This window comes from Gallus gallus, chromosome 6, assembly GCF_016699485.2.
Source record: "Gallus gallus isolate bGalGal1 chromosome 6, bGalGal1.mat.broiler.GRCg7b, whole genome shotgun sequence".
NCBI classification, from domain to species: Eukaryota; Metazoa; Chordata; class Aves; order Galliformes; family Phasianidae; genus Gallus; species Gallus gallus.
The window spans coordinates 8,725,601-8,747,655 of record NC_052537.1 but is presented as its reverse complement, the minus strand read 5'-3'; the positions used below and the strand labels follow the sequence as shown (position 1 = coordinate 8,747,655).

Genomic DNA, 22,055 nt, shown 5'->3' with positions numbered 1-22,055 from the left:
GGTAACGCGACTTTCTTTTGCCTGGCAGCCCAAATGGTGCAGTCAGCCCTTCTTTGACGGGCAGTGCCTACATCTGAGTTCTCCTGTAGACACATCTAGGCACGCGTGGTACTGCAGCTTATGAAGCCAGTTGTTACTGTAAAGCAAAGGCACGGGTTTAAGGCTGCTGCTACCGTTACACAGTGTAAAGTTTCTCGCAGCTGTACGCTAGGTACTGGCAGTGTCCTTAATTCAGCTCACTTACAATTTCTGTGTTGACTTCTGCTCTTTGCTGGGGTCTTGTTCTTGCGGCAGGGCTGCACTCAGTAGTTTGGAGGCCGCGAGCAGAGCCTTGGCTCATGCACTTGAGTAGCTGAGAGCCTGAGCTGATGCACGACGCTCCGGCTGTGACCAAGCCATGGTTATCCAAGGCTGTGGCGCTGCTTGGGGGAGCCCAGCATTGCCCGTCTGCCTTCCTGCACCGTGGCCCGGTGATGCCGACTGAGGACTCCACGACTCTGTGAGGTTGTGCTCCGCGGCCGAGACACGCCATGTGCCACCTCTCCGGCAGACAGCCGCTGTCCCTTCGGGAGCCTGGGAACGTGTGGGACCAGGTGGCAAAGCTGCCCCAGCTAAGATGAGGGGAGGCGAAAGCTCATGAGAGCTGTGCGAGGGTGGCAGGGCACTGAGTAGAGGGGCTCACGGCTAGCCCCACTCCTCAGCTTCTTTGTGCCCAGCTTTGGAGGCCTGTTTCACTTCCAGCTCCGAAGAGCAGCTGCTCCAAGAGCCAGCACCCGTTCCAGGAGGAAGGCAGCAGGAAGTTTCAATGGAAAAGGCAGGCAGCGGGCTGCCGGTGGCTTCAGTTGGAACAGCCGTGCCAGGGCTGTGCCAGGGCTCACCGCAGTGCTGGGCTGCTTGCAGCTGTCCCGGGCTCCACAGCACAGCCCCGCACCACCAGCAGCCCCGGCCGGGTCAGCATCTTCAAAAATAACTTACAGAAGGTTAAAAAAAAAAAAAAAAGAAGAAGAAAAAAAAATAAAAAGAAAGAAAAAAAGAAAGAAAGAGGAAGAGAAAAAAAAAAAAAAAAGGAAAAAAAAGCAGCGTCGCGGCCAGGCCGATGTGCGGGGGAAAGCCCGGCTCGGGCGGGGGGGCGGCCGGCGCAGCCCCGGACTCGCTGTGCCGGAGCCCACTCGGGACAGCCGCCCCGGGCCGCGGAACGCGGCGCTGAGTCACACCGCCCGCCCGCTCCCACCGCCGCCGGCGCGGCTCTCGCCTCCGACGGGAATCCCCGCGGCCGGCAGCGCGGCTCGGCACAGCGGGGCCGGGGCCGGCGGGGAGCCCCCCTCCCCCGGCAGGCACCTACGGAAATAACGGTGTCAGCGTGGAATAATTAAGAGATTTATTCGTCGTCGCTTATAAACGCCGTGAGCGCCGACCCTGCCGTCGAAGGGCTATGTACAGAGCGGCGGGAGGGAGCCCCGTCCCGCAGCTGCCGCCCGCGGCCGCACACGGCCGTGCCGCCGCCCGCACCCCGCGGCGCAGATCGGGCCGGGCCCGCCGGGTGCGCTCGTCCAGCCCGGGCCCTTCCCCACCCCCCCCCCCCGCAGACGCAACACTCTTCGGTCACCGTAAAGACAAAAAAAACCAACCCCAACCAGTGCGTACAAAAATATAGTCTCTAAAAAAAAAAAAAAAAAAAAATCCCAATATTAATAGGCAGAAATGTACAGCCATACTACAACCAGGGAGGGAAGGCAAACTTTCCGGTCTCGGCGTCGCCGCTGTCGTCGGAGCGGATCGGTAAGGCACCCCCCACATGCAGCCGGGTACGGGCTCACACCACACAAGGCACCAAGGACACCTCACCACGACGGCACCGCATGCATCCGTCCTCCCGCCGCAGCCCCTATGTACAGCCGTCGGCCCCGCCCGGCCCGGCACCCCGCGCCCCCGGGGCTCCGCGCCGCCCCCGCGCCCCGCGCCCCGCGCCCGGCTCAGGGCGTCCGCGTCCGCGCCGCGCAGGGACCCAGGGCGGCCCCGCTGCCGCCGGCTCCGGGCTGCGGGGCGGCGGCGGTCCCCGCGCCCTTGCGCTCCTTCTGGCGCAGGTGGATCTTGGTGTGCCGCTTCCTCTCGTCGGAGCGGGCGAACTTCCTTCCGCAGAAGTCGCAGGCGAAGGGCTTCTCGCCGGTGTGCGTGCGGATGTGGGTGGTGAGGTGGTCGCTGCGGCTGAAGTTGCGCATGCAGATGCGGCACTGGAAGGGCTTGTGGCCCGTGTGGATGCGGATGTGCCGGGTGAGCTCGTCGGAGCGCGAGAAGCGGCGGTCGCAGCCCTCGGCGGGGCAGGGGTAGGGCCGCTCGTGCACCGGCGTCTTGCTGGGCCGGTTGGGGTACTTGCGGGGCCGCAGGATGGGCCGCAGCGGCAGGTGGTGCGGGCTGTAGGCGCCCGCGGGCAGCCGCGCGCCCTCCCCAGCGCCGCCGCCGCCGCCGCCGCCTCCGGGGGCAGAGCCGGGAGCGGCGCCCGCCGGGGCCGCCCCCATGGTGAAGTTGCGGATGGTGGAGAGCGGCGTGAGCGGCGGCGGGACGCGGAGCGAGTCGAGGGGGCAGGGGAAGGGCTTGCGGTCGGGGCCGGCGTGCAGCTCCCGCTGGCACTGGGGCGGCGGGAAGAAGCCGCCGTACTCGGGGATGACGGTGAAGAGCCCGCCGTCGGCCGCCGCCGCCTTCGGGGAGGGGTAGGAGGGCGGCGGGGGGAAGGGCAGCGCCCCGCCGCCGGCGGCGGGCAGGAAGGCCGAGGAGGGGTCCTGCGGGTACAGCTCCCCGCAGCCCGAGTAGGGCGGCGGCGGCGGCGAGTAGAGGTGCTCCAGCTCGGCCGGCGGGCCCTGCGCCATGCCGCAGCCCAGCGCCCCGGGCAGCGCGCCGGGAGAGGCGGCGGAGGCGGCGGTGGCCGAGGAGGAGGCGGAGGAGGCGGCGGAGGAGGCGGCGGAGGCGGCGGAGGCGGGCGCGCTGACCCCCTGCAGGATGCCCGCGCTCACGATGTTGATGATGCCCTCGGGGTAGCAGCCGGCGCCGGGGTACTGCGGGTCGATGGAGAACTTGCCCATGTAGGTGAAGGTCTGGTTGCGGGAGGTCGGGGCGCCGGGCGCGAAGCCGCCGCCGTAGGGGAGCTCCAGGGCCCGCTTGTCACCCATGTCCACGCCGAGCATGCCGTCTGGGGGCGAGGCGAGGCGCCGGTCAGCTCCGCGAGCCTCCCCGGCCCCGGCAGCCGCCCGGGGGGCGCGGGGCTGCGGCGCGCACGAGTCGCGCCCCGGCCTCTCCCCCGAGCGGCGCCCCGAGGGACCCCGGCCGGGCGATCCCCGGGGGGGGCCGCCGCCCCCGCCCGCCCCCGCAGCCGCCCTCCCGCCCGCCGCCCCGGCCTCGCCGCCCCGCACCTGCGCGGCCGCGCGGCTCCGCTTACCTGCGGCCACGCCGCTCATCTGGTCGAACGGCCCCGCGGGGTCGGCATTGGGGAAGATCGCGACCGAAGTCGGCAGCGCGGCGGCGATGTCATCCGCGGGGTAGATGCCCTCGGGCAGCTGGTGCGGGAACCCGCCGAGGGGCACCGGGATCTTGTCCGCCGCCTTGGCGGTCATCATGGGGGCGGCGGGCGGCCCGGGGAGCCGCGCTCCCGGCCGGCGGCGGGCGATCGGGGCGGGGACGGGGCTCTCCCCTGCCTCCCGCTACCGACGCGGGGGGATCGCGGGGAGCCGGCGCGGAGCGGGCATGTGCGGGCGGGCGGCCGCCCCGTCGCGGCGGTGCCCCGGGAGAGCCGCGCTCCCGCCGCAGCTCGCGCTGGAGGACAAGTCTGGCGGTAACTATTTATGGGGGCCCCCTGAATGCCCGGGACGTCACTGCCCATATAAGGACTGAGGAACGGGGCCCGGCGGTCACGTGGGCGCCCGCGTGCGGCCCCGCCGCCCCGCGCCCGCCCCGGCCCCCCGCGCCCCGCGCCCCGCGGAGGCGGCCCCGGCCCGCCCCGGCCCCGCGCGGCCCCCCGGGGGCCGCCGCCGCGCCGGCAGCGCCCCTCTGCCCGCCGCCGCCGAGGGGGTATTCCGGTGGCGGGGCCCTTGTCCTAAAAAGGCGAAGATCCGGCCCCGCCCCGCTGCCCTTTTTAGGGCTCGTTCCGGAAAAATTAAAGCTCGGAAAGCAGAGGAGGTCCCGGGGCCGCCCCGCCGGACCCCGCTCGCTTTCTTAGCAGCCCGTGACCGCAGAGCGGCGGGTCGGGAAAGCGCCGCGCTCGCAGAGCCCCGCTTCTCCTTTTCGCTCTTTTTTTTTCTCTCTCTCTCTCAATTACGGGTGGAAAGAGCTGCCGAGCGCGGCGGCGCGGCGCTGCTTTTTTGGAAAGCGTCTGATCTATAAATACCGCCGCGAACGCGGAGCCGCGCCGGCTGCCGACGAGAGCTCCTCGGCGGGGCCCGGGCGGGCCGGGGGCGGCGGGGGCGCCGAGCTCCTCCCGGAGCCCCCTGCCCCGCCGGCGCCCGGCTCAGCGCCGCGCAGTGGAACCGGAGCCAACTGCAGCGCGGCCCCGACGGCGGAGCGCACCGCACCTGCCCCGCCGCTGCCGACCCGTCGGCCCTGCGGCTGCCGGGCGCGGACGGAAGCTTCTGCTCGCCCTGCCCGCAGCCCTCCGGCGCGGCTCTCCCGCTCGGACCTCGCTCCCTCTCCTCTCCGTCCCGAACCAGCCCCCGGCAGTCAGCGCAGCCGCTGCCCCGTCGCCAGCGCCGTTTCCGCTCCCGTTTCTTATTTTCTGTGCACGCCACCTCTTTCTGTACGACCTCTCCCATAATAAGGGGATCAAACCAAAGAGTGCTTAAATTCTTGCCTTTTTTTTCTTGCTTTTTTCCCGAGTGCTAAAAATAACCTCCCCTGTGCCTCCCTTCCCAAGAGGAGCCAGTCTTTCATATGCTGTTCCCAAGCTCAGAGCTCGCAGCCCCTACATCTTCTTGCTGATGAGGGTGTCAGATGTAATTATTGTTGAAAGCCGCATCCCATGTTACGTTCTTGTCACTAATCTCATTACTTAGGAATATTTCATCTCCTGACTGTTTATTCCCGCTTTTAGGAAAACAACTCTCCCGTATGATCTGCAGCGTGCAAGGCCCCTTGTCAGAGGCATGCAGGGATAAAAAACATCAACAGCCCAAGCAGCAGTAAGACACAGCCACATACGAGATGCCGCAAAAGCACACTCCTCCTCCGAAGCAACGAGCCAAAGCATAAGCTAAAAGGCTAAACACATTTCCACCTTGCATTTTTAACTGCAGATCGCAATATGTGCGGGTTTGAGTACATGACAGCGTATGCTCAGGTGTCTCAATGGAGTGTGGACTTACCTCCGTGGTGGTCTCAAATGCCGTCATCTGTCTCACAGGCTCCACTCCGGTCCTGCAGCACCTTGCGCCCAGCTGAGAAAGGCTGTCTCAAGTGCTCAGTTTTTGTTTCAGTGCCTTTGGTGATGTTCCAGTTTCAGTGCTTCTCCAGTCACTGCAGAACCCAGGCGAGACAGGAGCGTAGCTAAAAAAGTCAAAGTTTCAGGGGCATTTGTCACGCTTTCTAAGGAACTACAGGCATAAACCTAGATATTTTCCTATTCCTGATCTGGGAAGTGCACACGGTAATTAGGAGATGTATCATTCTTTGTGGGGTTTTTTTTTTGGTATATGTTAATATACAAAGATTTTGTTACTGGTTCTTTCTAGCGCTTAACGCACAGCCAATACAGTTTGGCACGTGAGACTTAGCTGAAAGAAAGCTCGTGTTCCATTTCGGTAGGATTCTAGATATTTTCGTTTAAAAAAACACAATCTCAATTTAAAAGTTAAATTGTGACAGAGAGACAGAGAGAGAGAGACAGGTTCTGGGAAATTTGACTGAGAAGTAGGAGCAATTGTATTGTACCTTTCCATTACAGCTGAGCTATAATTGGCCTCGTCACTACTATGAAAGAACAAAATATTGGAATCTGTTGTGCAGGGGGACAAGTGACTTTACACTAATCTGAGAAACACGTAGCCTACATACAGCATCCTCTGTCCTGAAAAACATGGTGGAGGTGTGGCGATACTAGACAGGATCTTCCTCTATTACATCCTCTGTGCCCACTGATGAGGCTCACAGAAAGAAGAACCAAGGTTCTGCATCCCACTTTAACCTCCCCGTAGCTCAGCTCCACCTTTGGGCTAACATGGCAAACGTAACGTTCTTCCACTGTGGCAAGGATTCAAAGACTGACACGAATAAGGAATACTGCTGTTAGTTGATGTAGGTGGGTAATTTAAAGAGCCTTCTTAAGGGCGGGTTAAATTGTGCCTGATGTCCAGCCTTTACATGGACAACCAAGTCACTCATCTTCTCTCATTGGGAGCTTCGTCTGCAGGCAGCAGGATCTGGTGGTGCAAGGCAAGATGGAAACATAGTGCTTGGTCTTCAGGAAGATGTTGACAGATGAAACTCAAATGTTTCGGGTCCCTTCTCAGATATTTGTGCTGCAGTGCTCTGCATGTGTTTTGTGCCTTTGATCCTCATTTGGCTGATTATACCAGACTCCAGGGGTAGGTCGTCCAACTCGCACTGACGTCAATGAGCCTTACACGCAAAAAATCCTACTGATTCCTGTGGTTCCTACAAGCCACGTGGTTTCATATGACGGACAGATTGTTGGTGTAAATTGCCAAAGCCCCACTCACACCAAGAGAGAAGCTGCACTTCAGTGGCCCCGTGTGCGTGCAAGTCTCTGGTTTCCCCCTGGACCCTGCGGCTTCCAAAGGCAGAACTACCAAATTTGCAGCCCCCTCCTCTGAAGCCAGTCAAGGTATTTTCACTAATTGATTTCAGATCATTCAGCAGTGAATCGGCAATGAACACAGAAACGCACACTGATTTTGTTTGGGAACCTTCCATTTTGGGACTCTCCAAAGGACAGAAGGTTTACTCTTCCATGGAGTGTCCTGCTTTCTCCCGGTACCTGCGTGACATGTCTGTCTGGATATAGCACTGACTATAGCACTGACTATAGAGCTGAAGGGCTGAACTTCTTTTTCACTCCCAATTTCTTTGAAACTTCCCCCCCTCTTCACCCCATACTTTTTTGTACTTGCTCTTTTAAAAAGGTGTTAGCTGTTGTTGCACTGGGTACATTTTCCTGCACTTCTCTACTGCAAGTACCTGAGACATTGTCCTTGTTGCTGCACCTGAGCTTGAGAGTGGCTGAAGAAGAAAAGGCAGCTCATCATCTGCAGGAACTGGCAGCACCATTTAACCAGTTTAACTTCACACGTTTGTGTTGCTCCAGGGGGTTGCTATGCCTTTGTTGCAAAACTCATCTGACCTCGTGCGCCAACAACAGTGATACCAGTAGGTCTGCCTGGGAAACACACCCTGCCAGTTCCACTGTGCACCTCGCTGCGTTAGGGGATGTTAGCATGGCCTCAGCTCAGCTGGGAGCTGGGTCTTGCTCCTCAATCAGAGGTGAGTGACCCTGTCTTCTGATGATAGCGAGGGAAGCCTGTCCTAAGTTTGTGCTGGATTCAAGGTGGGGTTTGTGGGTGTATCTTTTGTTGTGGTGCAGGTTGGTTTTTTGTTTGTTTTGGTGTTGTTTCTTTTTCTGTTTTGGTTTTGTTTGTTTGTTTGTTTTTAACGTTTCACATAAAAGAGAAGTTCTTGTCTCTGAAGCCGTATTTCAGAATTTCACAGATCTGCCCTCTTTCAATGAGCGTAGATAGGTCTGGCATGTCCGCACAGGAAGAAATACTTGTTTACTAACGCTTTATTTTGCCAGGGCTGTCTGCTGGATTCCCAGTCAAAAGCCACTTGCCACAGAACTGATACAGGCTCTCAGCCCATAGTGGCTGGCAACTGAAGTCCAGCACCCAGCCAGGGAAATGTGGGGTAAACGTGAGCCTACAGAAAGCAGCTAGCTGCCTGAGTGCTGGCATGCTGAGGGAAGGGGGTGGTTAGGGAGCAGAGGAGGAGGCATCCCAGTCTACCCTTAATTACAGTACCTTAAAACCACACTCTGCTGTTTTCAGCCAAGGCTCCTTGTTGTCTTAGGATGCGTGCCTGTAAATGTGAAATAAGTAAATGACTTTATTGTGAGGATTTGGCACAGGAGAGCCGTAGCAGCATCCCAAATGGTTATTTAAATATCAATAACATTTTCTAATTCAGGCTACAGAAATTAAACAAACTTGTGTGGACTCAGCAAGTTACTAGTATAACTGCGTGTGGCCATAAACAAATACACGTAACATAACAGAGAAAACTTCCAGTCAAATAAAAGCAACCGTAATCTTAGTCACCCCAAATCTATTTTTGTTTACAGACGACTCATTCTCGTTATTAAACACGCAGAACACTTCCTGGATATTCCCGTACACGCTCGAGAGCATACATTATTGGATCGGTACTCCTGTCTCTGCTCACCTCGCACAGCCCCGCGGGGACGGAGCGGCCCGCCGGCCGCGGCACGGAGCGTGTGCGGCTCCACTGCCCTCTCCTGGGAGCAGGCAAGCCGGAGTTCTAGAGGACTCGGGCTGCGGAGCAGAAAGCTGCGTCTCAGGTCAATGCTCATGGTGTTTCGCCGTGAAAGGCCCCTCCAAAGCTTTGCGCCACGGATGTGCTATCTATGGAGACACAAAACACAGCCTGGGTGGGTCACAGATCCCACTGTCAGAGCAGCAGGGCTGCCTGATAGTTGCAGTCCCACAGGCTACAACCTCTCTCTCCCCATAGAATTAAGGTCAGATGCCAAGTGCCCCAGAGAGGCAGTGGGAACACACCACGGAGGGGGCATCCCAGCCCAGTGGCCCTCCACAGCCTGTCCCGTGGGGCTGGGAGCACAGGGCAGCAGCCAGGAGGGCACTCTGCTCACTGCCACCTGCAGGATTTCTCACTGCCCAGGAGCCTGGCACCAACCACGTCACCCGGCCCAGAAGTTTCCCAGGTTGTCTGCAAACTGTACACTGCTCTGGGTCTGAAGATGGCTGTTCCTGCACGTGTGTATAAGCTGAGTGGATAAAATAACAGCTCTGTATGATGTTTGCCTTGAAAACAACAACAAAAGAAGTTGCATCTCATGACAGGGAAAACGGATATAGCTAATACCACATACCATCCACTTGACAAGACTCTCAAAATAATGACGACTTTGTCTCTGAATAGCAATAGTCTGACTGCTAAGCTTTGCTTTCCAGTCCCATCTTCCTAAAGCAGCTTCATTTACTCTCATATTTCCTGCTCTAACGTGTCTCCTGTATTTTGTGTAAATATCTCTTGTTCAATAGCCGCACCAGTCCTTCAGTCCAGAGTGAGACTGATAAAGCACATCCCTTAACAATGCGAGCAGCCTTCTTCCTTGAAGGACCGAAATAAGAGAAGTATAGCAAGTGTCACACTTTCAGCTCCGGTGGTCCCAATACCTTGCATTTGAGCACTCAGAAAGCTTGCCCAGGCTTTCCAGATAAACCCAGTTTATAGCAAATGGAACTGGGTAAGGCTCCAGAACTGGGTAAGGCTCCTTAATCTCAGCTGAAGAGTAAGGTCGTGTATCACATCTCTTTTCAGCAAACCAGGAGAGAAGGAACTCTAGCACCATTTTCCAACCAGTCGTCTGAGAAGAGAAGCAGAGCAGCTCTGGGGAATGTTTCTCAGAAACTTCCCAACCCTCCAGGGAAGCTAGAGCCATTCACTGGATTTCTGGATTGCCAAGGACTCCTTTGTGTTTGCCCTATCTGTGTGCTGTTCTTCACAACCTGTTTCCATTCATTCTCATGTCTTTGTTGCCTTAGTCTTAAACCAGTCTGCCGTGAGCCTCGAAACCCCTCATCTCTTTGCTCCGGGTAAATCAGTCTGAGGGTGGCTCTGACTTTTCCTGAGTTTTTATCATCATTTGTTTCCTGCTCCCGAGGGCATGCTTAGATGCTCGTCTCACCAGAAGACCATCCCGACTGCAGACTTCTGAGAAGAGCACTGAGGTTCAGTGCCAGCAAATTTACCCAGTGGATGGCTTTCTGTCTGAAACAGCCAACAAAGTTTTTTTGGAGCAGACAATTTTTTAAAAATCCCACAAGAGATTAAAATAAGCAACTTGTTTTGCTTTAAAATTTCTAGGACCAGATCTTCAAGCAGTGTAAATTAGCATAAGTTTTCTGATGCTCTAACCCTTACAATCTGAGTGCAAGTCAAAATTGGGCATGGTTTTATTTAAGGTTTGGTTACTTTTCAAGGCTGAAATTCAAACAGCTTCTCAGGGTGGGCACGGTCCTTCTTTATTCTGTATTTGGGTTGCTCCCACCTCTTTTGCTGGAGTTTATTTCTATCTTTGATTTATTTTCTCTGCTGAGATGTACTGTCCGTACTCTTTCACCTTTCCTCTCATTCACGTCTCTCTCTTTACTCTCTATTGTCCAACCTTTTCAGCTCCTTTTCTCTCTTCCCCCTCCTGTCTTTCCTCTTCCTTGGTAGTTCCTTTTCCTTCCCCCTTATCTCAGCAATCGCTGCCAACAGCTATATTTGGAATAGAGTGGGAACAAGCTATTCTTGTGACTTTACTTTGAAATAACTGAGAGGAGCAGATGATTTTCTTTGAACAAATAGAGGATACATCGAGGAGAAGGCAGGCTAGTAATGTCAAAATTACACTGTTAGGGAATACCTGCCCAGCAGGTTTGTCTTTCCCAACTCTCAGGATACCTTGACTAGCTATGGGCTTTTTGTTTGCTCTGTTTTAGCTTTAAATCCTTTTGTGCAAAATTCCTCTTTCCAGCTTAGTAGTACGGGGTCCTAGCAAGGCCTAACTCTTCATCATGGCATTTGGGCACTGACACATCAAGGGGAATGACTGCCACCTAGAATCTCAGATGCTAGAATTAGCTGAAACAGGATATATACTTGTTTAGCACTTGAACTCAATGCTGTTGTATGTTCTAGTGTAGTCACAGGATACAGTTACAGTGTCTCACTTTGAATAGGCTAGCACAGAAAAATGCTGGGAGGAACAACTTCCTATCGTGCAATGTGATTTCTCAATGTCCTCTCACATAAACTCCTCATCACCACCTGTTCCTCATCACCACGGTCATTTAAACTGGTGCAAGCAATGCATTAGCATAGCCAACAAGATCCAGAGCTATATGAAGAGGACAAAACAGAATGTATTTCCCCCTGTACTCTGTATTACTGTGTTTATATGATTAACTCCCACATTGGCAAACCAAACAAGAAAGGAGGCCAAATGAGAAATTCAACATTATAACTTAGCATTTTGAGCCTGTGCCAGAAGAAGACCCAAGTATATTTGTCTGCTCTGAAGAGAAGCAGGTTCTAGTAAAACCATTCTGCTGTACACGCATTCGTGTGTGAAACTGCTTCATACAAAGAAAGCTATGCTAAATTATATGCAGAAAGATGTAGGGAAAAGATCTTTAGTTGCAAGTTAAAAAATCAAAGGAAGGAAGGCTGCTAAATGTTTAGACAAGAAGCCAGAAGGAAATGATTCTTCCATCCATTGAGGACTTTCTGGAATTTTATATATCAGCTAACACAGACCATCATGCTAACATGGAGCTCCTCAGTCGTCTCTGCAAGAATTGTTAATACATTCAGTTTGCCAACAGAAAATGCATCCGCAGCAATATTTTAGGCAGGTCAACTTGGCAGAGTTGCAACGTTTTTTTATCAGACTATCTGATAGAAAAACAGGTAGTCTTCAAGCAAACAGATCCTTTTCCAGCTTCATGCTTCTACTACCACCACCCTACATATCTTGAACGTGCCATACCACATGGAATCTAAGCAAGGTGAAGAAGACTAAAAGTTGACATTGAGTTTCAGCTCTCCTCTAAGTCCTAGAGATTGCTGAGCGTCTCTTTGGGCTCCTGCCCCTTAAAACTGAGCGAAGGAGAATTTGGCATATGCTGCAGACATATATTAATGTTTCATATTGAATTAAATGTAAGTGCAAGACTAGGTATGTTCCATCTGTATCAGGTAAGTTTTTTTGCAATTTTGTACTGCCATAGAAAACAAATATATTTATATACGTATAAGCCACAGGTTGGCAGACACAAATGAACGTCCAGGTATTTGGAGAGCACTGCTAAATCCATGGTGAACTCAGAGAGAATTTAGCCTTCCCCTGCTTCTTCTCAACTCTTGTATCATCCTCACCAACTTGCAAGCTTTCCTCTCTACCTCCTCAACTCCACACTTTATGCACAGCTGAGTAAGAAAACCACAAAGAACATCTGAAAAATAATCTTTAGGTATAGGGCTCACAGTAGACTACATGGGGTACAGACCCCTGCTCAAGAAAGAGCTAAGTTACAGCTGTATGGTTACTAACAAGTCCAACAAGTCAGCACTCACTGGCCCTGGCACTGGAAACCACTTCCAGGATTCTCAGCAGCGCCCAATGTACCCTAGCTTTTTAAAACTGAGCAGGTGCAGACATGACTAGAGCTTGTCAGTATCTAAGCCACAACTAAACACCATCAGAATTTGCAAAATAGGCTTTCCCCAACCTCCTTGGTCTGGAACAGCTGAGATGATGAACAATTTCTGAACCCTTTTTACCACTACTCAGAATTGAGGGAATTTTTCTGCCCGAAGTCAGTCACCCTCCCCCACAGTGTTACATGCTGGATTCAGCCCCCTCTTCTGCCTGAACACATCTGAGCGTGTGTATTCAATCTCATAGAATGGAACCCAAAATCAAATTTTAGTCATTCTGGGTTCTGCCTTGGTCTCTGACACAGATTTTGTGCTTTACATTGAGCCAGCAGGACTGGCTCCACAGGGAGGTGAGGGAACCTGCCTGGAGAAGAACTAAGAGCCAGTAGGAATATGTAGCTTGTGTCTTGACTTCCACGCTCTGGCTTCAAGCAGGTCATGAGAAATGTACAGGCTGTGCATTTGGAAGGGCTAATGAGAAAACTAAGTACTGCATTACAGGTAGATACAACCAGCAAGAACTTGCCAAGCATCCCAAGAGAGATGATCACTGTTGCCATAACGCTCTAAGTACCTGAGAAGAAAAGGTGTGCAAAAAGAGCAGCAGAGAAGAGGTGATGTTTTGTACTTTCGTCTGTGAGAAATATCAAAGATGGGGAAGTATTCCCCCTGTGATGTACAATGGACTGCCCTTAAAGCTAGGCTGAATAATCATCATAATACGAAACCCATCTTGCAATTCAGGGCAGCACTTCTGTTGGTGCATCACTAAAATCACCAAGTCTGCAGTGTGCCTGAAGGGGCTGACCAGAGCTGGTCTGGACTTTGCAGGCCTTCTGAATAGCACACCTTATTATAACATGATTTAAAGTTGACAACATGTCTGAAAACACACATAATGTCAGAGAAGGAATGAAATGTTGCTTCTCTCTCTCTCTCCTCCCCAACCTCATTACAGGCTAAGGAAAAATAATGTATGGAGAATAATACTTCACCATCCAAAGAGTTTTTTTGGTTTCTAAATCTAGTGAAGAGTCATTGTATATTTTGACAGAAAAATGAATCAAAATAATAAAGTGAATACAAAATTATATTGCTGTCAATAATTTAATTTACACAAAATAGCACTGTGACATGGTAATTGTTATATATGATGCAGCATTCAGTATAATATTTGGAGAATGCATTATAGAAAGTCAACATTTAACTACTAAAATCAACTTACATAATCAAAGCTGTCAGGGAATCTTTACAGTTTTATATTAATTTGAATGTAATTTACTATAGATGTGTCATTCTTAGAGGTGCTTACAATAGTTAATGATCTCTGCTTTTCCATTATAAAATCCTATTTTCAAAGGCTTATAACTTGGTCTTAAGAACTCTCAGCCCTCCGGCACATTTTCCTTTTCCTTTCAAAAACTACGTTAGACATTTTAAACTTTTCTCTCAGAGCAGAAAGTGTGGTTACTTTCAAAATTCATTTTGAGGATTTGCTAATTTGCTGCTTGCTAACCAGGGATCTCAGAAAAAAAAAAGGTTCATCATGGTAGCTGAAGGTAACATTTCAGTTAGATTCTTTTCTTCTATTTTCCTGAATATTTTACCTCTGAGACCATTTTTCTTGCTTTTCTTGTAGAGTCTAAGTAAGCATCTTCCAATACTGCATCCAAACCTACTCTGCATCCTTCCTTTTCTCCTCGCTTTGTAAACAACAAAGATGAACCAGAAATTGCTCACATCTCTTAAAGGTTATCCATTCAAATCAGAGCAACAGCAAATCTGACTGACTTGCTGGAAAGTCTGTGTAAAGAAACTTTCCATCTGTGGGAACAGGGCGGATTAAGACAACTGCCCTTTACCCCAGTCAATGTTGCCTCACTGTGCCCTTGCCCTTCACTCAGCCTACCTTTGTTGCTCCCCCAGTACTGTGGATGGATCCCTCTTGAGTAGCAGCCACGTGCTCGCTGTGCTTACACAGCCTCCAGCACTGCTGGGTCCTGGGATGATGACTGTTCCTGACTGCTGGCCATAGGCACTTTACCACAACACTCTGAGGCTCTGGATTTCAAGATCTGTTTGAACATGGCAGGAAGAGGAAAGCCAGGGGGTTGGCAGCATTTAGTTGCTTCAGTGCTTTCTGCCCCAGAGCTAAGATATTGAAGACCAATTTTCCATAAACACTTTTTACTACCAAGGTTATGCTGTTACAGGTTATAATAAACTCAGGATTTGAAAGGCAATTTGACAACACAAATATATTATCTGTAATGGAAGCAAAGTCAATTATTGGCTTGTCTTCTTTGGTAGACCTGCTTCAGGTCAGGGTCCTGTTTTCCTAAATCCTGCTCAGATTCACTTTCGTTGTTTTTGTTTGTTTGTTTTTTTAAATTCATGCCTGTTATGTGTCATTTTGGGTTCCCCATCCCCTATCTTTCTCTGGCCTCAGACATTAGAGTCAATGTGCACAACTGTATCCAAAAGCTAAAATCAACGATTGCCATGTAACCAGCTAGATTTGCACAGCTGTCATTTGTTCAGCATCCCTTCAATTTCTGTTTGAGAATAAGGGCTTTTTCAAGCATTTGTGGTACTCTACTCTAGCCACTTCCTTGGTCAGTGCCAACACGTAGGCAAAATGCTTCCTTCCATTTTTTGCAACATCTCCTTTCTTCCTTGTTTGACAAAACAAATATATCACTCTCTAATAATTCAGTTATGTCACCAATCAGGTGGGAATCTCCTTTCCCTTATGCATGTTGAGAACAGCTCTGTAGCTTTGGACAAAAGATCTGCTGCTTACATATCATATTTTTGAAGCTGAAAAGTAAACTCTGTCCCAGGCATGTTTTTCTGATAACGGACTTCATTCAAGAAAAACATGATCATATTTAGACTGGATAAAACTCATAACTGATTTAGGAGTACCAAGGCAGTGAGATGGCGTAACTCTTATCTGGGACAGACTACAACAAGAAAAATGCTATTGAGAAAAAACGTCCATTTGATTCTCTAGATTCATTACTTGGTGGTACAAAGGAACTCTAGAAATGACTCTGTCCCCCCTTGGACATTCAATTGGACATAAGCATGGTGAGCATCTGGATAAACTATATTCTATAAACACATTTGACACACTTAAGACGTTTATTCTATTATTGGGGGAAAAAAAAAACCAAAAACCAAAACTTTAAAACTGGCTGTAGAATACTGGCTAAAAGTTTTTAGATGTTATTTCCACATTCTGTGTGTTGAGAAATCAGACCTAAATGATTAAACTTACAAATTGTCAGAGTAGTCAATGACTGCATGGATCTCTCCTTCCACAGAATGAATGGGACCTGACAGACACAGGACCTTAGGGGACGTTCTTCCAGATTCTTACATATTCATTGTCCCTCACAGGAAAAAATCCAGCAGACCGGTTTATCTCCATTCAATATTTTTACTTCTTGAACCTCAATGAAGAGGTTTTTCTCTGATGTAGGTAGCACTGCCCGCTCTCCTGAGGTTGACACCCACTTCATTCAAGTATTCCTAGTGCAACAGGGATGTTAGTGGCTTCTGGCTCTCAGCCAACATCCCACACATTTCCTCTGTAGCAAAAATGCCTTAATTCTGACCCACTGTCTTTCAAGTAGATAGTGAAAAAATTCAGTCACAAAGAGCTTTGCTTTTATCTGTGCTTCTCTTTCAGAGAGATCAGGGGAAAAAAAAAAAAAAGGGGGGGGGGGGGGGGAAATCAGACATTTTCCTTTTCTTTTTCAAGGTCCGTGTCAGCAAGGGTGAGGTTTAGTGAGTGTTGCTGTTAGCATTACAGCCCAAAGAGAAGCTGAAGGCATTCAGACAGTGGTGCTCACAGATCTGAGTAAAGGGAGTTTGCAAGCAGTATAACAGCAGAGGGAGTGGATCACGTTGCCTGTCATCATGCTACTGACTGTATCCAGTACCGCTCCTACTCAGCAGCTCTTCCACAAACCACTCTTTCTGAATCAGTTCAACCACCAGCTACTGTAAGAGAGCCTGTATTTTTCAGGCAGAGAACTGAAAAAAAGATCAGAAGGAACAGAAACTCTTGGCTGCCAGCTGAACTTTTCCATCTTTGCCACAGATACAAAGAACACTGCTGATGTTATCTGATAACTAGAGTGCAGCATGTTCTGAGCCCAGCATCTGAACAGGTAAGAAGAGAGTGTACAAACTTGTGAACTCAGCATATTATAGGCCTGATTCTGCCACCACTAATGGTTTCAAGTTGTGACAAATTCTGCAACACATGCATTCTTACACCCACAAATGCCAAACCAGTGCATGGGGGAGAAAAAAAAGGGCACTGTGGAACAAAGCTGTCCATTTCACAACCCCATTGCACAGAACCCTAGGGGAAAACAGCAGAGATAACAGGTCTGATAATCATTAATCCAGCTGAGCATAGGTGAGGAGATGTACAGTGATGTTTACAGGGGAATGTGGAACCCAGGATTGCAACCTGGAATACCAGAAGGGCCAAAATCAGAAGCCAGGGAGAAGAAAAGTGTTGGAAAACCATTTAGTTACTTCAACAATGTATGCTGCTGTCAGGGTGAAAACAAAAAAACAAAACAGCAACAAAAAGCCCTACCCTCCAAGGTAACAAGTTATGGAACCATAAATATTTGGGAGAATGGGTTAAGAGAATAAACATAAATGAAAAAGGTACACAAAAAGCAAACCCCAGAGATAATGACAACTCAGGAAAAAAAAAAAATCAACAACTGCAAGGCAGATGGCTCAATCTTGTAATACACGTAATCTACCTTATTGAAGAGAATAAAGTCTGGATGACATAAGACAGATAACTAAAATGGAAAGAAAGGAATTGAAAGAAACCATTACATTGACCTTTCATAAATAAAATTTGCACACATGCAAATTTGAGAAGCGTGATGGCTGGAAGTTTGGAGACAATAAGGAAAATATTCAATTCTTGGTACCAGGGATAAACATGGATTTTGAATGGTGACTAGATGTACACCATGCTGCTCCAGGTGATTACAGTCTTGGAAAAGTTGCATGGAAAGCTAAAAACTTGAGGAACAAAACCAACACAGTAAAGAGAATACAAGTTAAAATACAACTGGAAAAAAATGACAGCAGGAATGATTTCAGAAAAAGAGTTTGGATAAATTGGATGAAACAGAGGAAAAGACTGAGACCTGTCATTGCCATGACACTTGCATTACATCTCACTTCCAAGTGCTGAGTCCAATTTGGAAGAAGGCAAGAAGCAGAATATTCTCTTTATGGCGAAAAAAAGCCTTCTTTCTTTTGCAAGTTCCTGTGTCAGTAGCCATTTTATGGGGCTGCCAATCATGGCAAATCAACTGAAAAGCCAGATCATTTTCTAAAGCATCTACCTTCCTAGAGAAAGATTTGAAAGTTGTCTGTGTACAATCCAGCTGCTGCTTTTAATCTTTTCCTGACAACAGTAGTTGTTTTATTACTTTGACAGTCATTTTCAGCCCATGAATAGTACCACAGTCCTTGTAAGATAGGAAAATTCTTTTGATCTACAATTTCATAAGGTTTAGCAATGGACAAAGGATTTTTCTGGTACACTTGATCACACACTTGCTGAAGTTTAGGCTTAGAGCCATTAAAAAGGCACTGAACCACCCTTCTGGAGAAAAACAAAAATCCTTTTTGATGAATAATGACTGCCAGAAAAAAAAATAATTTTTTACAAAAATAATATGTACTAATGGAAAATTAAGAGCAGAGTTGTTCCCAAAATAACTTTGACACATAGCCAAAACCAATCATAACTTTCACAGTTTTAATATAGTGTCATCTATAGGATAGAAAGTGTGGATGCAAGATATGCATTGTAGGTAGGTATAAAAAGGGAAGGCATTTCTAGCTGTCTGTAGTAACTAAGTGGAACTTAGAGAGAAGGTTCAGAGGGAGAAGGTTCAGGCAGTCACAGAGTAGTTTTCTAGCTTAATTGCTTATTCTATTTGCTCTACAAATAAGAAATGTATGCTTTGTGTATATCTACCAATGGGGAATATGTAGATAAGATGTTGAATTACAGCCTCATTTATATGAGGCCTCTTATCTAAAAAAAAAAAGTGCAGCGGAGGGTATATATATATGTACATACACATACGTAAGTATATATATATATATATATATACACACACACACACTATATATATATATATAGTATAGTATATATACTACACTATTACGTACATATATACCATGTAAAACTCATCATATCTCCACGCTTTTTTAGTAACTGAACTAATGAAGTCTGGCTTGATTTCCTTTGAAAATGGTGTGTCTGTTGCATAAGGACATTCATTTCTAAAAATCCACATCAAGTTTATTATTTAAGCAGAGTAAAAAGAAACGATCTTCTCTTTTGCTCGGTGCAGTTAGAAATCAGTTGTATTGACAATTAGACAAGACTGGTCAGAAAGAGATTAAAGAAAGATTCAGGAAGGACAGGATTTCCTCTCCCTCTCCCTGAATTGTTCAATTATTCACTTATTTGCAGTATTTCTCAAACAAAAGCATTGGATTTCCTACATTTCACTAGGTAGCTTCAATTTATAATCTTTTGAAATTTCCACTGAATTCTCTGAGGTCATATTTTCTGGCAAAACATCATCCTGACCCCTACAGTCATGAGAAAAATATTTTGCTCCAGTATTTTCAGACATTTTCAGACATATTACAAACTGCTCTTCGGTTTCACTACATTCTCTTGACAAAATGCTGGTACTTCTCTGTATAATTATTATTATTAAAAAAAAAAAAAAAAGAAAAGGAAAAGAAAGAAAGGAAAGAAGAAAGAAGGAAAAAAGGAAAAGAAAAGAAAAAGGTACAAGTCTTCCACAATTAGCCTGAACTGACCCTGGTATCACTGACCTGAAGAGATCAGCTCCCAGTTCAAAAAGAGAACTTCACCTCTGTTTCTCTAATTTTCCAGGATTCTAAATGAAAGACTATTTAAAGGCCCAACCTTGTTCAAGCCACTTTAAGCTATGTTTTCAACTCCACTGTTTTGGGATAATGTAAAACTCTGAGCTTTGTACATGCAAAATTTTTCTTTCCATTCCTTCTTCCAGACTAGGAAGACTCTGAAGAAATAACTTCATTTTCATTGTTGTTAGTTCTATTTAGAAGTTGCTGCAGTACATCAGCTTCTTGCATCAGACTGTGTGCACAATGTGCGCGAGCATTTGCCCACTCAGCTCTGTTAACTGAGTAATTCCCTTTCCTTATTTACTGCTAGCATTTCCCTTTTAGATTTCAGTTCACCAAGGAGGGAAAGATGCACTTAGGAAAACACAGCCCTGTGTTTCTGCATACCTTCTGCCAACATCTTGCAGTGCTTTGGATAAAGTATTTTGCAATAAAAAATGAATGAAAATTTGAAAGCAGAGTTATGCTCTCATAACCTATTCAAACAAAAGAATACATGTGGATGTACTCTTCTCTAAGCACTGTGCACGATCAAGGGGAGCTCTGGCCCTACCAAAACGAGGAGCACTCACCCCAGACAAAGGAACTTGTTGCTGCTGACTGTTCCCAGCACAGAAACGATTGGGGAGTTCTTGCTAACCCAAATTGCCACCAGTTGCCATTATGCAGCTGCCAAGGACATCATCGCATGTACAAAGCAGCAGCTCCAGAAAGCTTGCAGGAACTTTGTGGGAATGGGACTAGTTAAACTTCAGAGTGCAGTCATACTTATTTAACTGACAATTTACGTCTGCAAAAGCATCACTTTCTTCACAAATTATTCATCAAAAGATCAGCTCCATGCTTTCTGATTCACAATACTGACTTTCAGGATATTTAATCTAATAAATTTGAGGTAGGTATAAATAAACAAATGTGGCATCATGCTAAATTACTTAATTAAGCACCAAGTTACACAGCGTTATAAGTATACACGACATTAGGAGCTTGTGCAAGACATGTCTGTAAAAAGGACAGAATACTATTGACATGATCAGAAACTTATAGCTTTGCCTATTTTGGCTAAAAATGTGTTATTATTTTTCAAGTTGTAATTGACTGTTTTAGAACATAATATCTCTATGTGATGTTTCTATGTTCTAAACATAGTACATGAGAGCAATCTGACTACTTCAGTGTTCTGTCTCTGGCAATAAGCAATTTTTTACAGAGAAACATATAAAACTGCATGTTTAGAGCCATCCTCTCCTTGTATGCTCACTGACATGACAACAAACTGAGCTAGAGCTCAGAGCTAGCTAGAGCTGGTCTATATCACATTCAAAAGTTACTGACAGACAGCTTTTCTCATGGGAGATACCACTTGGTCACATTAGCATCTCTCATGCTTCAAATGCTTTGAATATACCATATACCACAAATGTTAGAGTATGCAATTTGTTGTTAAAATGACGATTTACTTCAGAATTTCAGCTGTGAGATATGGCAAATCTTTCACCAGTCTGTTTGGGATGAGAAAAACAATAAAGAGCTTTACACCTTGGAAGGTGAAGAAAATAGAAAGAAAAATGTAAGTTCCCTTCTCAACAGGAAATAAAGGACCGTGGCATCAGTCTCTCGACATCAACAGGCTAAATCAGTTCATCTCTTGCAGAAGGAGACAAGTGTTCTCTTACGAATTACAGTTCCAGTTGAAGTTTGCCTGCGTAGCTGAGCAAATCATAAACATAAGGCCCTTTATTAGCAGATACAGCTTTTCCAGGGACAGAATGCTGACTGGGAAATCACTTACTTCCTAGACGTCCAGAATTTCAGTCATCAGCCTCGAGACAAAAGAAAAGGAAAGGCCAAGAGGCACTAAACTGTGCTTATAACGTCCCTTCTGAAAAAACCTTTTCCAAACACTCATGGGTGAGTGTCTGCTTTTCTTCAGATTCAGCACTCACACCTCCTTACCTTGCTCCTTGATGTGATGGTAAATGTTGCAGCAATCACATTCTCTCACATCTTTCTGTGGAGGAAGGATACTTGTTTTCTCCTCGATTCACTTACCTTGCCTGAGCTATCAGCCAATATCCAGTACCGCTGGATCAGGGAGCCTGTTGCAAAATGTAGATCACTGTTCGCTCAGTTTCATGGTAATCTAAAAAAGAAATTACACAGACATTAAAAAAAAAAAAAAAAAAAAGTTTAAACATCTAAAGAAGGACTCCTGTGGCCAATAATGCTCTCACACCTCATTTCTCTGTTATTCTCTCAGCAGTCAGTCCTGACTGGGGTATTGCAGCATCATTCCAACAGCTTGGCAGAAGAACTGTCAAATCCCGTTTCCCAGTTCCCATGTTCTCACACAAATCAGAAACCACTTTGTATTACTGGATTACGAGGAGCCATCCTCTAGGGTAACAGAGACAAAGTATACATAAGAAAAAGGATGAAATATCAAAAATAGCTCTGCAGCATTTGCGTAGGTTTTATACGTATTGTACGAATTTACCTGTTATCCAAAAATTCTTACTTAAATGAGAGCATTTAGTTTGAAGACTGGAGGAAGTGGAATTTCATACAAACATATGAGGCTGCATTACAACCACAGATGTTTCTTTTGAACACACAATGCTGTA

At 47.9% G+C, this 22,055-nt stretch overlaps 2 protein-coding genes and 1 long non-coding RNA gene across 8 annotated transcripts in view; all 3 read right to left on the bottom strand.

Moving 5' to 3' along the window:
* The window catches only part of RTKN2 (rhotekin 2), a 220,277-nt gene that overhangs the window by 191,462 nt on the left and 6,760 nt on the right, over nucleotides 1–22,055 (bottom strand). For all 4 annotated transcript variants that reach the window (XR_006939531.1, XR_006939532.1, XR_006939533.1 and 1 more), the window contains exons 3-7: nucleotides 21,668–21,828; nucleotides 21,484–21,574; nucleotides 8,434–8,633; nucleotides 8,013–8,070; nucleotides 5,346–5,526 (exon numbers count right to left, since the gene is read on the bottom strand). The gene's annotated coding sequence lies outside the window, so the exon portion shown is untranslated. The remainder of the gene's footprint in view (nucleotides 1–5,345; nucleotides 5,527–8,012; nucleotides 8,071–8,433; nucleotides 8,634–21,483; nucleotides 21,575–21,667; nucleotides 21,829–22,055) is intronic.
* The window catches only part of LOC124418074, an 86,500-nt gene that overhangs the window by 57,685 nt on the left and 6,760 nt on the right, over nucleotides 1–22,055 (bottom strand). For all 3 annotated transcript variants that reach the window (XR_006939642.1, XR_006939640.1, XR_006939641.1), the window contains exons 3-7: nucleotides 21,668–21,828; nucleotides 21,484–21,574; nucleotides 8,434–8,633; nucleotides 8,013–8,070; nucleotides 5,346–5,526 (exon numbers count right to left, since the gene is read on the bottom strand). This is a non-coding gene — a long non-coding RNA (uncharacterized LOC124418074). The remainder of the gene's footprint in view (nucleotides 1–5,345; nucleotides 5,527–8,012; nucleotides 8,071–8,433; nucleotides 8,634–21,483; nucleotides 21,575–21,667; nucleotides 21,829–22,055) is intronic.
* Nucleotides 1,362–3,806, bottom strand: LOC101748577 (E3 SUMO-protein ligase EGR2). Its single transcript, XM_025152050.3, has 2 exons — nucleotides 3,431–3,806; nucleotides 1,362–3,184 (listed from the first exon to the last, which is right to left on the bottom strand). The coding sequence occupies exons 1-2, from the start codon at nucleotides 3,606–3,608 to the stop codon at nucleotides 1,974–1,976; spliced, it is 1,389 nt and encodes a 462-aa protein (XP_025007818.1). The 5' UTR covers nucleotides 3,609–3,806; the 3' UTR covers nucleotides 1,362–1,973.